This window comes from Haliotis rufescens, unplaced genomic scaffold (assembly GCF_023055435.1).
Source record: "Haliotis rufescens isolate VD_foot unplaced genomic scaffold, xgHalRufe1.0.p SCAF_5, whole genome shotgun sequence".
Lineage (NCBI taxonomy): Eukaryota > Metazoa > Mollusca > Gastropoda > Lepetellida > Haliotidae > Haliotis > Haliotis rufescens.
Genome location: NW_025964223.1, coordinates 23738668 through 23755184, shown reverse-complemented (window position 1 = coordinate 23755184; position 16517 = coordinate 23738668). Strand labels below are relative to the sequence as shown.

At 40.4% G+C, this 16517-nt stretch overlaps 1 protein-coding gene and 1 long non-coding RNA gene across 2 annotated transcripts; one reads left to right on the top strand and one right to left on the bottom strand.

The window, feature by feature from the left end:
- Nucleotides 1–940: 940 nt before the first annotated feature.
- LOC124111647 lies at nucleotides 941–3151 on the bottom strand. Its single transcript, XR_006857519.2, has 3 exons — nucleotides 3044–3151; nucleotides 1642–1744; nucleotides 941–1095 (listed from the first exon to the last, which is right to left on the bottom strand). It is a non-coding gene; the product is annotated as an uncharacterized LOC124111647 (long non-coding RNA).
- Nucleotides 3152–10159: 7008 nt separating this feature from the next.
- LOC124112998 (serine protease inhibitor dipetalogastin-like) lies at nucleotides 10160–12017 on the top strand. Its single transcript, XM_046473223.2, has 3 exons — nucleotides 10160–10267; nucleotides 11132–11234; nucleotides 11879–12017. The coding sequence occupies exons 1-3, from the start codon at nucleotides 10201–10203 to the stop codon at nucleotides 11937–11939; spliced, it is 231 nt and encodes a 76-aa protein (XP_046329179.1). The 5' UTR covers nucleotides 10160–10200; the 3' UTR covers nucleotides 11940–12017.
- The last annotated feature ends 4500 nt before the right edge of the window (nucleotides 12018–16517 follow it).

The window sequence follows — 16517 nt, the reverse complement described above, 5'->3', positions numbered from 1 at the left end:
ATGCGTGTTGAATGAGGAGACTGAATGAGGATTGGGTGGAAACAATGGTGGCAGAACAGGGCCATTGTCAAGTATACTCTGAAGTCTGTACTGCCCTTCCCTTGTTACGGGGGTATGGGTGGCCCAGTCGTCTACGGTGCCGTGATTCGCTGTGCAGTGTTGCGTCCGTCCCTTGGGCACGCCAGAAAGCTGACTGCCGGTTCGATTCCCGGTTCGCCCCGATTATGTTTCTAGGTTTGTCAGCACCATACCCATGCTCGTGGATTTCACCGAAGTGGTAAACGTCTGAGACCTGCATCACTCTCCTCCCACATTTAGCTGGCACGTCATGATATAACTGGAATAATGTTAAAAGCGGCGGTAAACCCAACTCACTCACTCCCTCCCTTGTCGTATCCAGTCTGGGTTGATTGGTGAATAATCAACCCTTTAAATGTATACATATTTTCCTCCAAGACTTTACAGTGTATTTAGCCATCAGGGCTTATATACCTTGCACCATTAATTGTATCACATTATTGGCGGCATCAGGGATGTATACTAAGGAGTTGAGACTGCAATACACTTTGATCAGTAGTTGAACGGGCTACCGTGATGTTCTTCGGTATGCTCCTGTGTGGAGGGAAGGCTTTCGCCTTATAACTGCACCCCCCCCCCCCCCCCCCACCTCCCCCCCCCACCCCTCATTTCGACTGTGCAAGGGAAATATAGTCCACTTACATTTTCAAATAAGCTTGCATAATCGCAAACAGATGTGTGATATATTCAGCCTATCCCCACAGAGACACATGTGTTGACCTTTTTCTGTGCAAGTTATCAGCCAAAAGCACATTCTGTCGTATCGAATGATGGCTCAGTTCAAAATTACATGTTTTGTATCTAATCCTGTGGACAGCCATCAGTATTAATAAAATCAGAAATATAGACATGACCAGATGGATTGCTTCTAAATTTTATTGCTCAAGCAATATGTGCTTCTGTGGTCGGGGAAGCTCCATTTTGTCAAAGGTGAAGGTGATGGTCATCTACTTCCTGGCAGCAACGCAAGAGTTGGCACTGACGGTGTAGGCGCCTTCTGCGGCCAAGACGGCACCCCTGCAAAGTGAAGATCCATCGTGAGTCACGAATGAGGAATTGGTGCTACTGGTACATTTCCTTTAATGTAGCTAGAATACATAACATTATGTATTGATAAAAGTGTCGTTTCATTGAACTCAATCTAAGCGATTGGATCTGCAGACACGAGAAAAATCCCCAAACATGTTGCCCTGCTTATTGACTTCCCTGCATTAGTCTATTGAATACATGTTTATGCCGCCAAAGTGAACAATTATATGCACATGACATAATGGGGAAATGGACGTAATGTCAGTGACTGTCCAGATCATGGAGATAATATTTATGTATTTACCATGATCATATACAACAAAAGGACAAAAGGGCGACGGCTGATGTTATCACTTTACATTTTCACATTAACAATCAAACCGCAAAATGGGATTAATTACGGTTTTGTGAGTGATTAATCACTATATTCTTAACCTGTTATAATCGGGATGAATTCTACTTTGATTCGATACTCTTAGTGCCAAATGAAATTATGTGAAGGATTTCTGTAAAAATAGTCATTGATATACTTACTCAACGCAGTTCAACAGGCACGCGTTGTCGTAGTAGTTGCCGGCGGTGTCACAGACTGGGTCAAGGATGCGGGAACAAATGCAGTCACAATTGACAGTGCTGGCTGTGAAGAGAGATTAGGGGAAGAATGACATGTCTATCCGTCACAAGTCCCTCGGGAAGCACTAGGCTGTTGCAATGAATAGGTTCTACACAGTATACCTTGACCGACACTTTAAATGCACATTTTGTGTTTGCTTCATAAGGACGCGGTCGAGTCCTCCTGAAACCAACAAGCTCGGGTGTGATGCTGAAAACCAAAAACTCGAAATCAGAACTTATCTGAAATTCAAAACAACGTTTCGCGGATGTAACAATGTCACACTTCGCATTACACTTTCTAAGTAAAGTATAAATTCTATTATCATAGCTCCACGACCAAGACAGACCACATGAGGATTAGGGAAAGGCGGAATAAATCCCTTACACCCCGCGTTGAAGCGAAAAGCCGTACGCTTTTTCCGAGTCAATGCACGTCACATGACATAGCATACGTTTACCTCGGCTCAATCGAACAGCTGTGTTCTACCAATTTTGCATTTGTTTTTGTTCTTTTACAATGTTATATTACACTTTTTGTTGTGGTAGGATGATTCGGTACATGTGATTTTATAAAACCTAACCAGGGACGCAAGCACTAGGCTGTTGCAATGAATAGGTTCTACACAGAATACCTTTGCTGACACTTTGAAAGCAAATTTTGTGTTTGCTTCTCCTGAAACCAACAAGCACGGGTGTGATGCTGAAAACCAATGGATGGAAATCAGAATTAATCTGAAATTCAAAAGAACGTTTCGCGGAAGTAACAATGTCATACTTCGGATTACACCTTCATACCTCCATTTCAGAATGATGAGATCTGATCTTGAGAAAATACTGTGTATCCCGCCTTGGAGTGAAATACATTTCTCAGCGGGAGAATCAATCCCTTGTACCCCGCCACAAAGGACACCGACTGCACGTGTATTGCCGAGAGGGAGAATAAATCCCTTATACCCCGCCACGACCATAAAAGACAGCACGTGGATTTCTAAGAGTAAGAATAAATCCCTTACACCCCGCTTCGAAGCGGAAGACCGTACGCCTTTATCGAGTAAATGTAAAGTCACATGATCTAGCACACGTTAACCTCAGCTCAATCGAACATCTGTGTTCTATCAATTTTGCATTTGTTTTCATTCTTTTACAATGTCATATTAAAAAATCCGTTGTAGCAGGATCACTCGGAACATGTGGTTTTATAATACCTAACGAGGGATGCATAAAATCACATGTACCCAGAGTGATACGGCTCCACATTATAGAGTGAGGCACATGATGGCCATCACACAAAAGGCAGCAGATGGAAAAGAATTTAACTCACCGCACAGCACTGCAGCAAGAACAGCAAGAATAACAGCAGCCTTCATCTTGATACAAAAGTTGGAGCTTCTTTTCCGAACAGGATCAAAGTATCGAATGGTTTGAAATCGCCGTATTTATACATTACACAAGCCAATGTAAAATAGTTCAAGTAATATATAGCTCCTTAATCGATTTGTAAACTATGATTTTATGATCTGTTCAAATGGCATGTGCTATGCACCGGGTTGTTGTAAGTAGTTAATGCTCGTCATGCCAGGTAGTACCCAATTCAAATCCACATAAAGCTCTCATTTGAAATTCATGTACTTTAAATGCCAGTTAAGAGATAGTTACAAACATTCAAGATTTGAATATTACAAGAAACACTCATTTTACTTTTAAAGGTTAAATTCCCAATCTTATCAGCACAATGTTCGCATCATGCAACGTTTGAACCAAATTGATTTTTATATGAAAACCTCAGGTGGAAATTATCCTATAGTCACGTAGGTAGGCTTTAGTTTCAGTGAGGGAGTGGATGGATGTATTTTCGTTGAGTGAGTTGGACTTTTCGTTTAAGTGAGTGAGATGGTGAACGGATTTTCGTTGAGTGAGTGGTTGGTTTTTCGTTGAGTGAGTGAGTTGAAGAACACCTATGTTAATGTAGGTGTGCCCTGTGGGGTTCAGCACCCGAAACACCAGCTGTTATAGCTTTGAGACCAGCGGGATCAGGTCACCCGTGCGTTTGTGTGTGTGTGTGTGTGTGTGTGTGTGTGTGTGTGTGTGTGTGTGTGTGTGTGTGTGTGTGTGTGTGTGTGCAGCAGTGATTCCTACGGTATGGTGACTCACTGAACTAGAAAATGAAACTGATAGTTGGTATCGATTCTTGTAGGATATTGTATATATGAAAGGATAGATACTAGATACCTGCTTCACTTCGGGCTTTCCTCCTACACTAAGCTGACACGCCGCGATATAACTGGAATACTGTTAAAAGCGGCGTTAAACCCAACTCACTCACTCACTCAAACATGGTTGGGGTCATGTGGTTGCAAATCATTTCTGATCCTTGTCTTCATTGAACCAATTCATGTTTAATTCAATTCAGTTAAAATTACCCTGTCACAGATAACGTTTTACAAACTGCTGTAGGAACGACTGATGGTGGAATAGACCCAATCACATTTGAAAACATTCTGTTAATTTTAAATTACATAAAAAGCAAACACGGTATACTTTCTTTTGTCCCTGAGCTTATATTCATTCTTCACGACATGTTTTGAACTGGTCATGTTTCATCACATAAATCCGTTTTTAAACATTAATTGCTTAAACACCACGGTACTGCCCAATCATAATTTTTTTTAATAGGAAGTAAGAGTGCTGAATAGATAGCAGCGGACGTTTAAGAGCGATATCACCAAGATTACTACACTTGAACACGGTATAAATGTAGGGGGAACTTTTGTCCCCGCCTTCGTGGTGTAGTGCCCTGAGAGCGGGAGGTCGGTGGTTCGATGCCTTGGCCATTTCATATCAAAAGTGAGTGAGTGAGTATGGTTTTACGCCGCTTTTAGCAATATTCCAGCAATATCACGGCGGGGGACACCAGAAATGGGCTCCACACATTGTACCCATGTCGGGAATCGAACCCGGGTCTTCGGCGTGACGAGCGAACGCTTCAACCACTAGGCTACCCGACCTCCCCTATCAAAAGACGTTGAAAGATTGTACTTTTTGTTACCCTTGCCTGGTGCTCAGCACAAAGGGGGTGAAAACAAGACTAGTCAACCAGCTGATATGTCCTCGTGGCGTTTCCATGTAAGAATGCGGTTTATTGAATTTATGCAACGTTTAGATGTGGGATCTTCCAACGTTATCAAGCTGGAGGGACAACAACCAAGTGATGACAGCCACAGATTATCTTTGACAACAACGGTAATAGATAACAAGCAGATACGTGGATGAAGCGAAATGTATAGTAAGAATAACAAATGGCATGATTTGGCCGTGTCATACCAAAAGACGTTGAAAGATTGTAAATACTGTTACACTTGGGTAAGGGGGTGAAAACAAGACTTGTCAACTGGGAATCAGGGTGATTTGTGTGAGTGGTGTATCCATGGCAAACTGCAGCATTCTGTCTCAGAGTGCTAGCACTATAAAACCGACATATATCAAGTACTGTGCGGAAAATTAAAACTATTCTTTAGAAAGTTTTCCATAATTTAATTTTATATTTCCGTTTGATTAATATTAATTAATGATGAGTGTATGGGATTACTACATTTACCTTACTGAATAACCTTCCTTCCGCAAGACCCACTGATTGCAATTAAGTCGACAAAGAACTGGTGACCGAAAATGAATCGCTTAAATGCGTGACTGAGTAATATTCCTACAGGTATCTCAGTCAGATGCAAAGAATACATTTTGTAAACTTGCAAAGATGACAGCAAGTATTCATTTTGTAAACTTTGCCATGCTACTAATCTCATGGGAGCCGGCCTGTAATGTAAAATTATAGCTTCCCTAATAATAATAATAATAACCTCCCTTAGCCTGCAACATAAATATCATAGTGCACAACTTAAATGATGGGTCACCTATCCCAGGATTGCCCAACTGAAATAAACCATTTTATCCTGCAAAGATAAAATTAATTGTTTCTCTTGTGAAAATCTTTGAGATCCATAAACTTATCTTAGTAGGTGACCATACGTTGTATATAGAGGTTATCCCGCGAGTGTGTTTGGGGATGGTAAATATCCTGCATTAGGAATAAACATTGTATTTTAGCGAGCCTTGGCGAGCTAAATACATAGTGTTTATTCCTAATTCAGGATATTTACCATCCCCAAACACACAAGCGTAATAACCTCTTTATCATATAATGTCATTCTTTAATTCTGTGCTTCAAAATCGCTTTCCCTCTCTCAGAAACATTACCGAAACATTGCGAGTTTTCCTGGAATGCGCGCATTAATATTTATTACGTCACAGGGTGAGTGATGTGTTAGTCGGACAGTGACAGTAGCCAATATAGTTCCAACTGAAATCTGTTTCTTATACAGTGGCGAAGCAACATATACGCAGAACAACAATTGTTTTTAATTGCCTTTCGCGGCAATCCATCGGTCTGTCCGCTAGAGTAACTGCCCTTTGTCAAAGGGAAGCTACTCTAACCCTAGTCTATGAGACGTCACGGCCGCGGTCAGACGTTGTTGACAGTCGGTCTGTCCTGTCAAAACGATAAGAAGTGTACTCAGATGTACACACAGCGACAAAACGAAACAAGGTAACAATTCAAACATATTCCCGTCAAATCCAACTATTTTAATTTGTGGAGAAGGTTTCAAGCCGTAGAGGTCTACAAGCACAGATAAGGCTACTGATCCCGCTTGGCTAGGCCTCGTGCCCTCGCCAAATTGTTTCGAAATTTATATCTCGAAAGTTGCCAAAACTTATAAAATGCCTTAGCAGCGTCACAGAGAGACACAGATTTTCAGTATATTAGACTGTTCTTTTGATAATGATAGCAATTATCGCTGTAGTTAATCCAGATTCCCGATGGTTAATTCTGACTCGATCGCCGAATGACGAGTGCGACGCCATGTTTGTTTATAAAAAGTGAAAGTAGTCCCTACTTGACCTTTGATATTTGCATCTCTATCCGCATATGACCCCAACGGATATCGTTTTTATCCGTTGGCTTTATCCTGCCGAGAAACCTACCCATTATATGATAAATTGCATATATATGTTTTAACTTTTATCACCATAAACAAAATACCCAAGATTTGGATGTCGTTTTTTACTCTTGCCGAGTCTGTTGATATATTTCTGAAAAAAAACCATGATAGCATTATAATCATGTGTTTCTATTCAAAATGATATTGAAATGTTTTCAATTTTTTTCTCAAGAACATCATGGTATAACATGGGCGAAACTAATTAATGTAACAACAATAACAATGTTTTCAACACGTTGCAGAAATATTTTGCCAGAACGAAACGTTTCTGGAACCATTCAAAATCACGTGAATAAAACTTTTTCAAAAGCATTTCTGAAATATTTTACAAAAACATTTTTGAAACGTCATAACCAAATGTGTATAGAAAATGTTTCTGAAATAATCATGCGAATAAAACATTTTAAAAAATATTTCCGGGACGTTTTGTGAAATGTTTTGGGGATGTTTTTATAACATTTTCGTGTTAGCTGGGGGGGTATCCATGTTTACCAGGGGCATGGTATCACAGTGGGCAACACTATCAAACGGCTTTGGTTCGGACTAGAACAGACAGACAGACAAACACACATAGACAGATCAGACACACACAGACACATACACACATCTTGACCGCGCCATAAAACTCCATTTCACTTCCTCTCCTCCCATCCACCATAGTGTCACTACAATACCTTTAAATCAAGCTCAATGACTTTCTTCGATTCGTTCTTTGAATCAGCAAATGGTGTGTGATCTACTACATATTAAACCCGTAAAGATCCGGGGTAGAATAGTTCTTCAGCAATCCATGCTTGCCGTAAAAGGCGACTATCAGGATCGGTTGATCAGGCTCGCTAACTTGGTTGATGCATGTCATCGTATCCTAATTGCGTAGATAGATGCCCATGATATCAATCACTTGATTGTCTGGTCCACACTCGATTATTTACAGACCGCTGTCATATAGGTGGAATATTGGTAAGTGCGGCGTTAAACAACTAACAAACAAACACAATTACATATTACTAATCAAAATTTGATATATTTTTGGTCGTGTTGTGTGTGACCCAGGATGGCTTTATGTAATACATAAATCAATCACTGATGCAACTGCTCGTGGTTTACCGCGTGTCCACCTGCTGCACGTTGTACTTGTGTCTGTGTGGGGACTTTAAATCGGTTCAGGTGCTTATCTAATGACATTCAGCGAACGAAGTTCATGCTATTCGTCATGTGCTGCATATTCCGTCTGTTGCACATGTTTCAATCGGTGTGTGCGGCATGTATTCGTGATCATTGTGATGGTGGCAGTAGTTACGGTCAAAGCAGGATCAATAGACAGCCATGTCGTCAAAGGCGCTCCAATTCGAGAGCTGCTGTCCGTTCGGGTTTGCCAGAAACCCATGATTGTTGGTTAGAATGCCAGTTCGCCCTGATTATGTTTCTGGGTTTGTCAGCACCATACCCGTGCTCTTGGGTTTCACCAAAGTAGTAAACTTCTGAGACCTGCATCACTTCGGGTTTTCCTCCCACACGAAGCTGATACGCCGTATTATAACTGAAACAGAGCAGTGGCAGTAGTCTCATCATCATCATTATTAGTGGACATGGTAGACGTTATGTACAAATATCAATGGCAGATGTGCTATTTATTGCAATACATGTTTTTTCACTGCAGTCAGGAAAACTTTATCATGACGGCCTGTAAATAATTGAGTCCGGGACAGGCAAACTGTAGCTGACTGAAGTAACGGCTACCTTAGTAACAGTACTAGATGTATTATTATTATTATTATTATTATTGATAGCTTAAAAACTCCACGCGACTGCAGCATTACCCATATTGTCAGAAGGATTGTATTCCTGGTAGCAAACCCGGGTACTACCCCAACATCAGTCAACAGAGGGGGAGGTACCAAACCTAAGCCACCGACAACAATGGGGAGTCGGACAGCTTGGTACTTGGGATTCAAGCGTGACATTTCGAAAGCGAGGTCTTCATAATTGCCATGGTTTTCCTGAATCTTGTCAATCACATTAGTGTCAAAAGGGACAGAAAATTCAATAATATAAATGATTTCCTTGGATTCATAAAAAAGGACAAGCTCAGGTTTGTTGGCCTTGATACGCCTGAGACTGTATATTGGCCTATTCCAAAGAATATTGTATTTTTCATTTTCAATGACGCCCTCAACATATTCTGGGTCGTACCATGGATTTACCTCTGTGTCAAAACCACAAGCATGGCAAAGACGGTAACAAAAGGATCGAGCCACTCCTTCATGTAATACTGTGTTTGTGCCCAAGCTGGGCATCCACTGACAATGTGTTGGACATTCTCATTAAATTTATTGCATAATCTACATTTCATATTTACATTTGATGTAAAATAACGCATTGATGGTTTCAAGTGGAAAATGACTTCTGTTTCACTTTTCAGGCCAGCCGACTTCATCCAAGCGAAGGACTCTGCGTGGTTGCTGACCTTATCAACACACTGCACATACACTCGATGCAGTGGTCGTTAAGTTAGCATCTCCTTGAAAAAGTGAGTCTGGGCTGATTTGATATGACACTTTGCAGAAGTACAAAACCATATACAACATGAACATTGACCTTTAGATTTTGTCCCACATCCTTGGCTCGTTTTGGAAAACTGAGGAATGTCTTGTTTTCCGTATGAGTCTTGACATGCTTCAAAAGAGGATCATCAGAAAAATAAATGTTTTAAAAAGTGCACAATACAATTCTTTCATGAAGAGGCTCCAAGATGGGGATGACACCTGGAAGCAGTTATAGTAAAAAAACAACAGCTGTACCAATTTTAATGGGAGGGCGTGGTTTGATTAATGCGAAGGCTCTTCATGATAGAATTGTACTCCATATTTCACTGACTAGACTTTGAACAAATGTATCTGTGGAAGTGGTAAAGGATGAAATATATATCTCTGGTTGTAATAATCACATGAAGGTATGGAAGATGAGGAAAAATGTCGCGTGATGAAAGAGTTCCAAGGAAGGGAAGATGGAACGTAGATATTTGTGGTTAAGGTCACAAGGTAAAAATAACCGTTTTTAATATTTATAACATAATTGAGCAAGCTAGAATTTAGTGACATATTCAAGAGGTGTTTTGTCATGTTCTCCTAAACCACGCCTTAAGCCCCGCTGTTTCTGCCATATGTTCCCCCACTTACCACTCGATGACGTGACTTCGAAATCACGTTTTAACAATAAACCCTACATACAATCAACGGGGAGTCTCCAATAGCTGTATCTCTTGATATGTATACTGCTTTTTGTTTGAACACGTGTGCCATGCATGTGAATAATTGTCATTTTGACCTTCTACGTCCTACCGCGTTCAACATTAAGTGATTATTGTGCAATATTTGTGACTTCATATTTTGTATAAATAGACCAGAAATTGTTGAATGATCAGATGAGCTATCACATCAAGATGAAGACTGCTGTTGTTGTTCTCGCTGTTCTAGCTGTGGTTCTCTGTGGTGAGTACATTAACCAGACTTTTATATAAATAGTTTGGGAACAATGGTATGAAGCTTTTCGCGAGTTTTAGTATATTTGTACTTGTGGAGGCCGGAGCAAAATCAGCATCGACTTCAGTAGATCGAGATTAAGGCGTGATTTTCAGATAGTAAAAGCGGATCGATACATTACCATGATTTAGCAGCTAGAGTCAAGAAACGTTTGTTCGTTGGTTCGAATCTCACGTCACCCTAATTATAGTTCTTTGTCGACAGGGGCGGTCGGGTAGCATAGTGGTTAAAGCGTTCGCTCGTCATGCCGAAGACCCGGGTTCGATTCCCGATATTGGCACAATGTGTGAAGCCCATTTCTGGTGACCTCCGCCGTGATATTGCTGGAATATTGCCAAAAGCGGCGTAAAAACCATGCTCACTCACTCACTCACTTTATCCGTGTCCGCGGGTCTCACCATGGTGGTACACGTGTTAGATAATCACGTCAGGTTATCATCATCAACAAACTGATACACCGAGATACACCTGCAATACTGATTGTTTTGATGTACCAATTCCATAACCTCCAGAGGAGCAATTTCCCACTGAGCAAACTCTTACCCAGTCATATCGGTTGAGTTTCTTACATGTCACCCTGATTGTGTTGATTGTTAATATAGTGGTAAGTCGCATTTTATTTACAACACATATAAAACCTGAGATCTCCTTAACGCTTGTTTAACGTGAGGTGATCAAAGCCCCTAAGTCCTATGTCAGAGATGTTAAGCTCTGTGTTATGACTTATTAATGTACACTTGACGTCTCACGAGGATGTTTGCAAAATGTTTTAAGATTACATAAAAAGCACGGGTGTTTTTCTCCTCCTGCTAGCCAGCACCTCGACCTCCGCAGAGTGCAACTGTCCCATGATCTATCTGCCGAAATGTGGAACTGACTTAAAGGTCTATGGCAACGAATGTCAGCTCAATTGTGCGTAAGTACATACTTTACTTACGATAAATCCTACTATTGAAAGTTCCTTAAAACGTAAGTGGACATCGGAGCTATTTTCAACAGCGAAAGTCGTGGATTTAATGATAATGTTATTCTTTTACCGATTTAACCTGCCAACAATGGCAAACGGAGAAACCAATCTTTTTAAAAGCATTTCCACAATCATTTACGATCATTTCAGGCATTGAACGTGTGTAGCACAGCTGTGTCGTAAGGTAACGTTGATTTGAACATGAACATAAAGTTGAAGCTCTCTGTTGTCCCTCAAACTTTAAATACACTCGCTTGGTCGGCACCTGTTCTCTATCCATAATGTATTGGTACACAGTGTACATATAATCACGATGCTTACCGACAATAACTGAGAAAAAGTACTTAGAAATAGTATCCCCCGCGGTGAAGAGGTCGTTAAATCAGCTGTTACAATAAGATAGTTTGATTTGAAACCAACGATTTACCATTCAGTATCGCGTATTTTCCAAAGTCACTATTAAACTGTTGTGTGGTCGTTTCCAAATATAATTTAGTGCGGTTAAATCAACAGGCGACCTAGCTCTAATATAAAAACAGTATGTTTATCTCCTAAATGTATTGAAATTCAGTTTGCTCGTTTATTTTCTGCAGTGGAGTGAGCGAGTATGCTGGGACATACAGCATCACCGGTAACAGCTGCACCACCAACTGAGCGTACACGGCGTCTCCTACAGAATCGTCAAACAGTGGATGTAGATTTCTTGTGAACGAAATAAATCCTATTGCAACAGTGTTTGTTTGTTTTCCATTTTTGTTGTTTAACGCCGGACACAGCAATATTACAGCAATATTGGGGCGGTGTGTAAATAATAGAGTCTAAACCAGACAATCCAGTGATTCACATCATGAGCATCGATTGACGCAATTGGGATACGATGACATGCATCAACCAAGTCAATGAGCCTGACCACCCGATCCCATAGTCGCCTCTTACATCAAGAATGGGATGCTTGTGTAAATTAGGTTATGTTGTCGAAATTGCAGTTTTTGTTCAGTTGATATCGAGACCCCAATGCATCTTTCCTGGTCCTGTAATATGGTTCAGCAAATCTTGCGTCATCTTGAAGTTTGGCTACTTCAAAAGGCTAACATCCAAATCGAAATTACAAAGAAACATGTGATGATTGGTTTTCCAGAAAAGCGCAATGACCCTCTAAATATCATCTTCTTGATAACAAAAGACCTTATATTTAAAAGTAAGTTAAATAAGAGACTCCCGTCATTTCAAGTCTTTCAGAACGAAATAAGAAACTACTATAACCTTACTAAATGTTCAGCAATTATTGAGTGTGACATTGGCCTATTCTATAAATTTTGGTCAACATGCCATCATCTATTTAGATGATTAATCAACTATGTACTGGAATGTCACATCTTATCAAATAAATGTAAAATGATTGAAAAATTAAAAAAATATAAAAAAAAGAATGGGATGCTGAAGACCTCTTCTCACCCGGATCTTCACGGGTCTAAGTGTGAGATAATTTTTCGTAGAGTGTACCCTTCTTTTGTACAAGGACTGAAAGAGCAATTCATGGAGTTCATTGTACTAATAACCAAATTCAGAAATGACATGAATCGCTGACCCTGTATCTTATAAGAACATAATAGAAACAAACAGCAATTTACACAGAAAAACTTGCGCCAATATATATTTGGGCTTCTCTCTGTAGACATATGACGTTTCTCTAATCCGTGGCTGTCTCAAACTAGGCATATTTGAGATAGACGTTCAATTAAGAAGTTACTTCAATATGTTTTAAGCGTTAATTGTTATTTTAAAACCGCGAGAACCATGGAAATGTGAGTGAGTGAGTGAGTTGGGTTTAACGCCGCTTTTAACAGTATTCCAGTTATATCGCGGCGTGCCAGCTTCATGTGGGAGGAAAGTCCGAAGTGATGCAGGTCTCAGACGTTTACCAGTTCGGTGAAGCCCACGAGCACGGGTATGGTGCTGACAAACCTAGAAACATAATCGGGGCGAACCGGGTTTCGAACCCACAATCATAGGTTTCTGGCGTGCCCAAGGGACGCAACTCTGCACAGCGAATCGCGGCGCCTTAGACGACTGGGCCACCCGTGCCCCCCACCACGGAAATGGATTCATGAGGGGTCAGTGTAGGGTTGCCGAAATGCGAGCCGCATAGATATAGAGCATGACTTAAGTCAGGTTTTATAGGTTGTTTGTTTGTTTGTTTGTTGTTTAAAGCGCACCCAGTAATACCACAGCCATATGACGCCAGTCTGTGAATAATCGAGTCTGGATCAGGCAATCAAGTGATTGAGCATCGATCCACGCATTTGGGATACGATGATATGCATCAAAACAAGTCAGCGAGCCTGACCACCCAGTCCCGTAATTACTCGCCTCTTACGGCAAACACGGGTTGAGAAATTAATAAGTCAATAATAATAATAATAATAATAATAATAATAATAATAATAATAATAATGTTGGTGCAGACAAACCTAGAAACGATGAGCCTGTATTGGAACCTATGATCACTGCGAACTTTCAGTGCATAATATGAATCGGACACCCGTGACCACTTACACAACATGACAAACTTGCACGTGTGAACATATTGTGTAATCATAAACGAATTAAGCAAAAACAACACGCCACATATATACTTATGGAAAAAAAGTTTTGAGTGGGTTGTCGATCTGAGTGAGTGAGTATTGTTTTACGCCGCTTTGAGCATTTTCCAGCAATATCACGGCGGGGGACACCAGAAATTGGCTTCACACATTGCACCCATATGGGAAATCAAACTCGGGTTTAAGCACTAGGCTACCCCACCGCCCTTGTCAATTAGAACTAAGGAAACATCGATATTTGCCTTGAAACAAAGTATCGCTTGTTTACGCTTAAACACTGTTGTTTATACTTCGTAAGTCGACATGAAGAATTATTTCAACTCAACACGTCACTGGTTTGACGTCACATGGCTCAGTGACACACACGATATATTGTTAATTCTAAAATAGAAAGTTCCAAATGTAAAGATATTTTTGTCCCTAAGACTTTACATACACTGAGTTTCTCTTAGTGGGTGAGTGAGTGAGTGAGTTGGGTTTTTAACGCCGCTTTTAACAGTATTCCAGTAGCCCGAAGTGATGCAGGTCTCAGACGTTTACCAGTTCGGTGAAACCCACGAGCACGGGTATGGTGCTGACAAACCTAGAAACATAATCGGGGCGAACCGGGATTCGAACCCACAATCATATAGGTTTCTGGCGTGCCCAAGGGACGCAACTCTACACAGCGTATCGCGGGACCTTAGACGACTGGGCCACCCGTGCCCCCAGTTTCTCTTAGTAGATTTCTATCGTGATGTCTACCAAAATGCATTGCCCTACGTAAAATGGTAATAATCGCATTTTGTAAACTGCTATTTTGCATATTTCAAAATGCCTTCTAACAGTGCTAAAGGAAAAAGTGATTTCTGTGATGCGGACATCACATCAGCTGTGGCAATCACAGGCGGATATAATGATTGTAATCTTTGACTGACCAATCAGAATCAAATATTTTCGATTTATCGCCAACGTATTCTCGGGAATGCTTTCAGAAAACATGTCACCATGATTCTGTGCCAGCAGCTGGTGGAATGTGAAAGGGCCTATTTAAACACCTATAAAGCGTATACAGCACTGCGAAACGCACATCGGTCTTGAAACATTCAACTTCACGGTACTTCGTGGGACAAGAGGGGCTACTTGGTTTAAACATATTTTTATTTCAAAAGAAATATGGATCGGTAAACAAGCAAAACTTGCTTATGTAAATACCTCTCCAGGTAATAACTTTACAACAACTGGTTATATATCAGATTATATGTAAGATAGTGCTAAACATAAACATACTAAATGCACAAATAAAATATATGAAGCCAATACAAGTGGTGTCTGTGAAATAAGATATAGCAGTTTTCCAATACTACATGCATAAAACTAAGCTACTCGAATCTTTTGCTTGTGACAATGAAATCGTGAACTGATTTAAGAATAGTCATGTTTGTAGAACTGCTAACTGAACTATTGCCATGTAATATCGTTTTTAAATCATACCCATGTGTGTAGAAGTACATAGTGTTTCTGATATTATGGTATTTTTGACACTTCAGGTATAGAAAAAGTGAATTGCGTCTTCAAAGTGATACCCACAAGTGCAGTCTGATATGTCTGATACATGTCGTCTAAACGTATATATCCCCCAGTTTTAACACGAAGATCACACTCAGTACACTGCAAACCGACCAGTCCTTGTTTCGTTCCTCAATGCGCCAGGCAGGTTAACGACAAGCACCATCTTTTCACTCGTCCTTTTGGGTCAGTTTGAATTGATATATGAAGGTTACTGTTGAGGGTGCCAATTTGGTTGAAATATAATTGTATTGAATTTTTGACACAAAGAATTATATCTGTGTTCGAAGTGTAACTACAGATTTAATAGATTTAAATAAATTAAATTGTCAAAAAAGCTTATTTCTGTTATTTCACTACTCCTGACCAATGATGACAATGGTTACGAATCTAGACTTCATATCCGTGGAACGTGGCAGCTCGGAAGGAAAGCCTACACAAAAGAGGCGCCACAGACGTAGCTGACATCTTGCCCAACATAGTGTAAATACTAAAATTCTATATAATTTAACCTCTGACAGCCTCCTAGCCAACTCCCAGATATTTATGTCAACCGACGGCAATATGTTAGCTCTATGACGGCCGTATGAAAATAATCGAGTCTGGTTCCAGTGGTCGACATCATGCGTATTTAGTACGCAATATGGATACCATTACGCGAATCAACGAAGACAGCAACGGTTAAGCTCGCGTTCATTGCTGTGGTAGACTCCGGCGGTGTCACAGACGGGGACCGGGTACGGGGCCATAGGCACTCACTGTTGACGGAGGTGGGTGAACTGAAGAAACATTCACACAAGGTTAACACGCTTTATTATTACCATAATTCGTAAGTATCTTCCCAGTATAAATCGAGGATATACGCGATTAGTTTGCAATAAAATGTTACTCTTATTTGTAGCTAAACTCTTCCTATTGGCCACTGATTAGTCTACTGATAGTGAGTTACAGTACGAATCCTATCATTAATATGCGGTAGTGGTTCGGGCTGCCAATTCAAATGCTGCTGTCTTGTATGATTATGTATAGATCTAACCTAAGTATAATGTAAAAAAACGTTACCATCATTAGTACATAACAC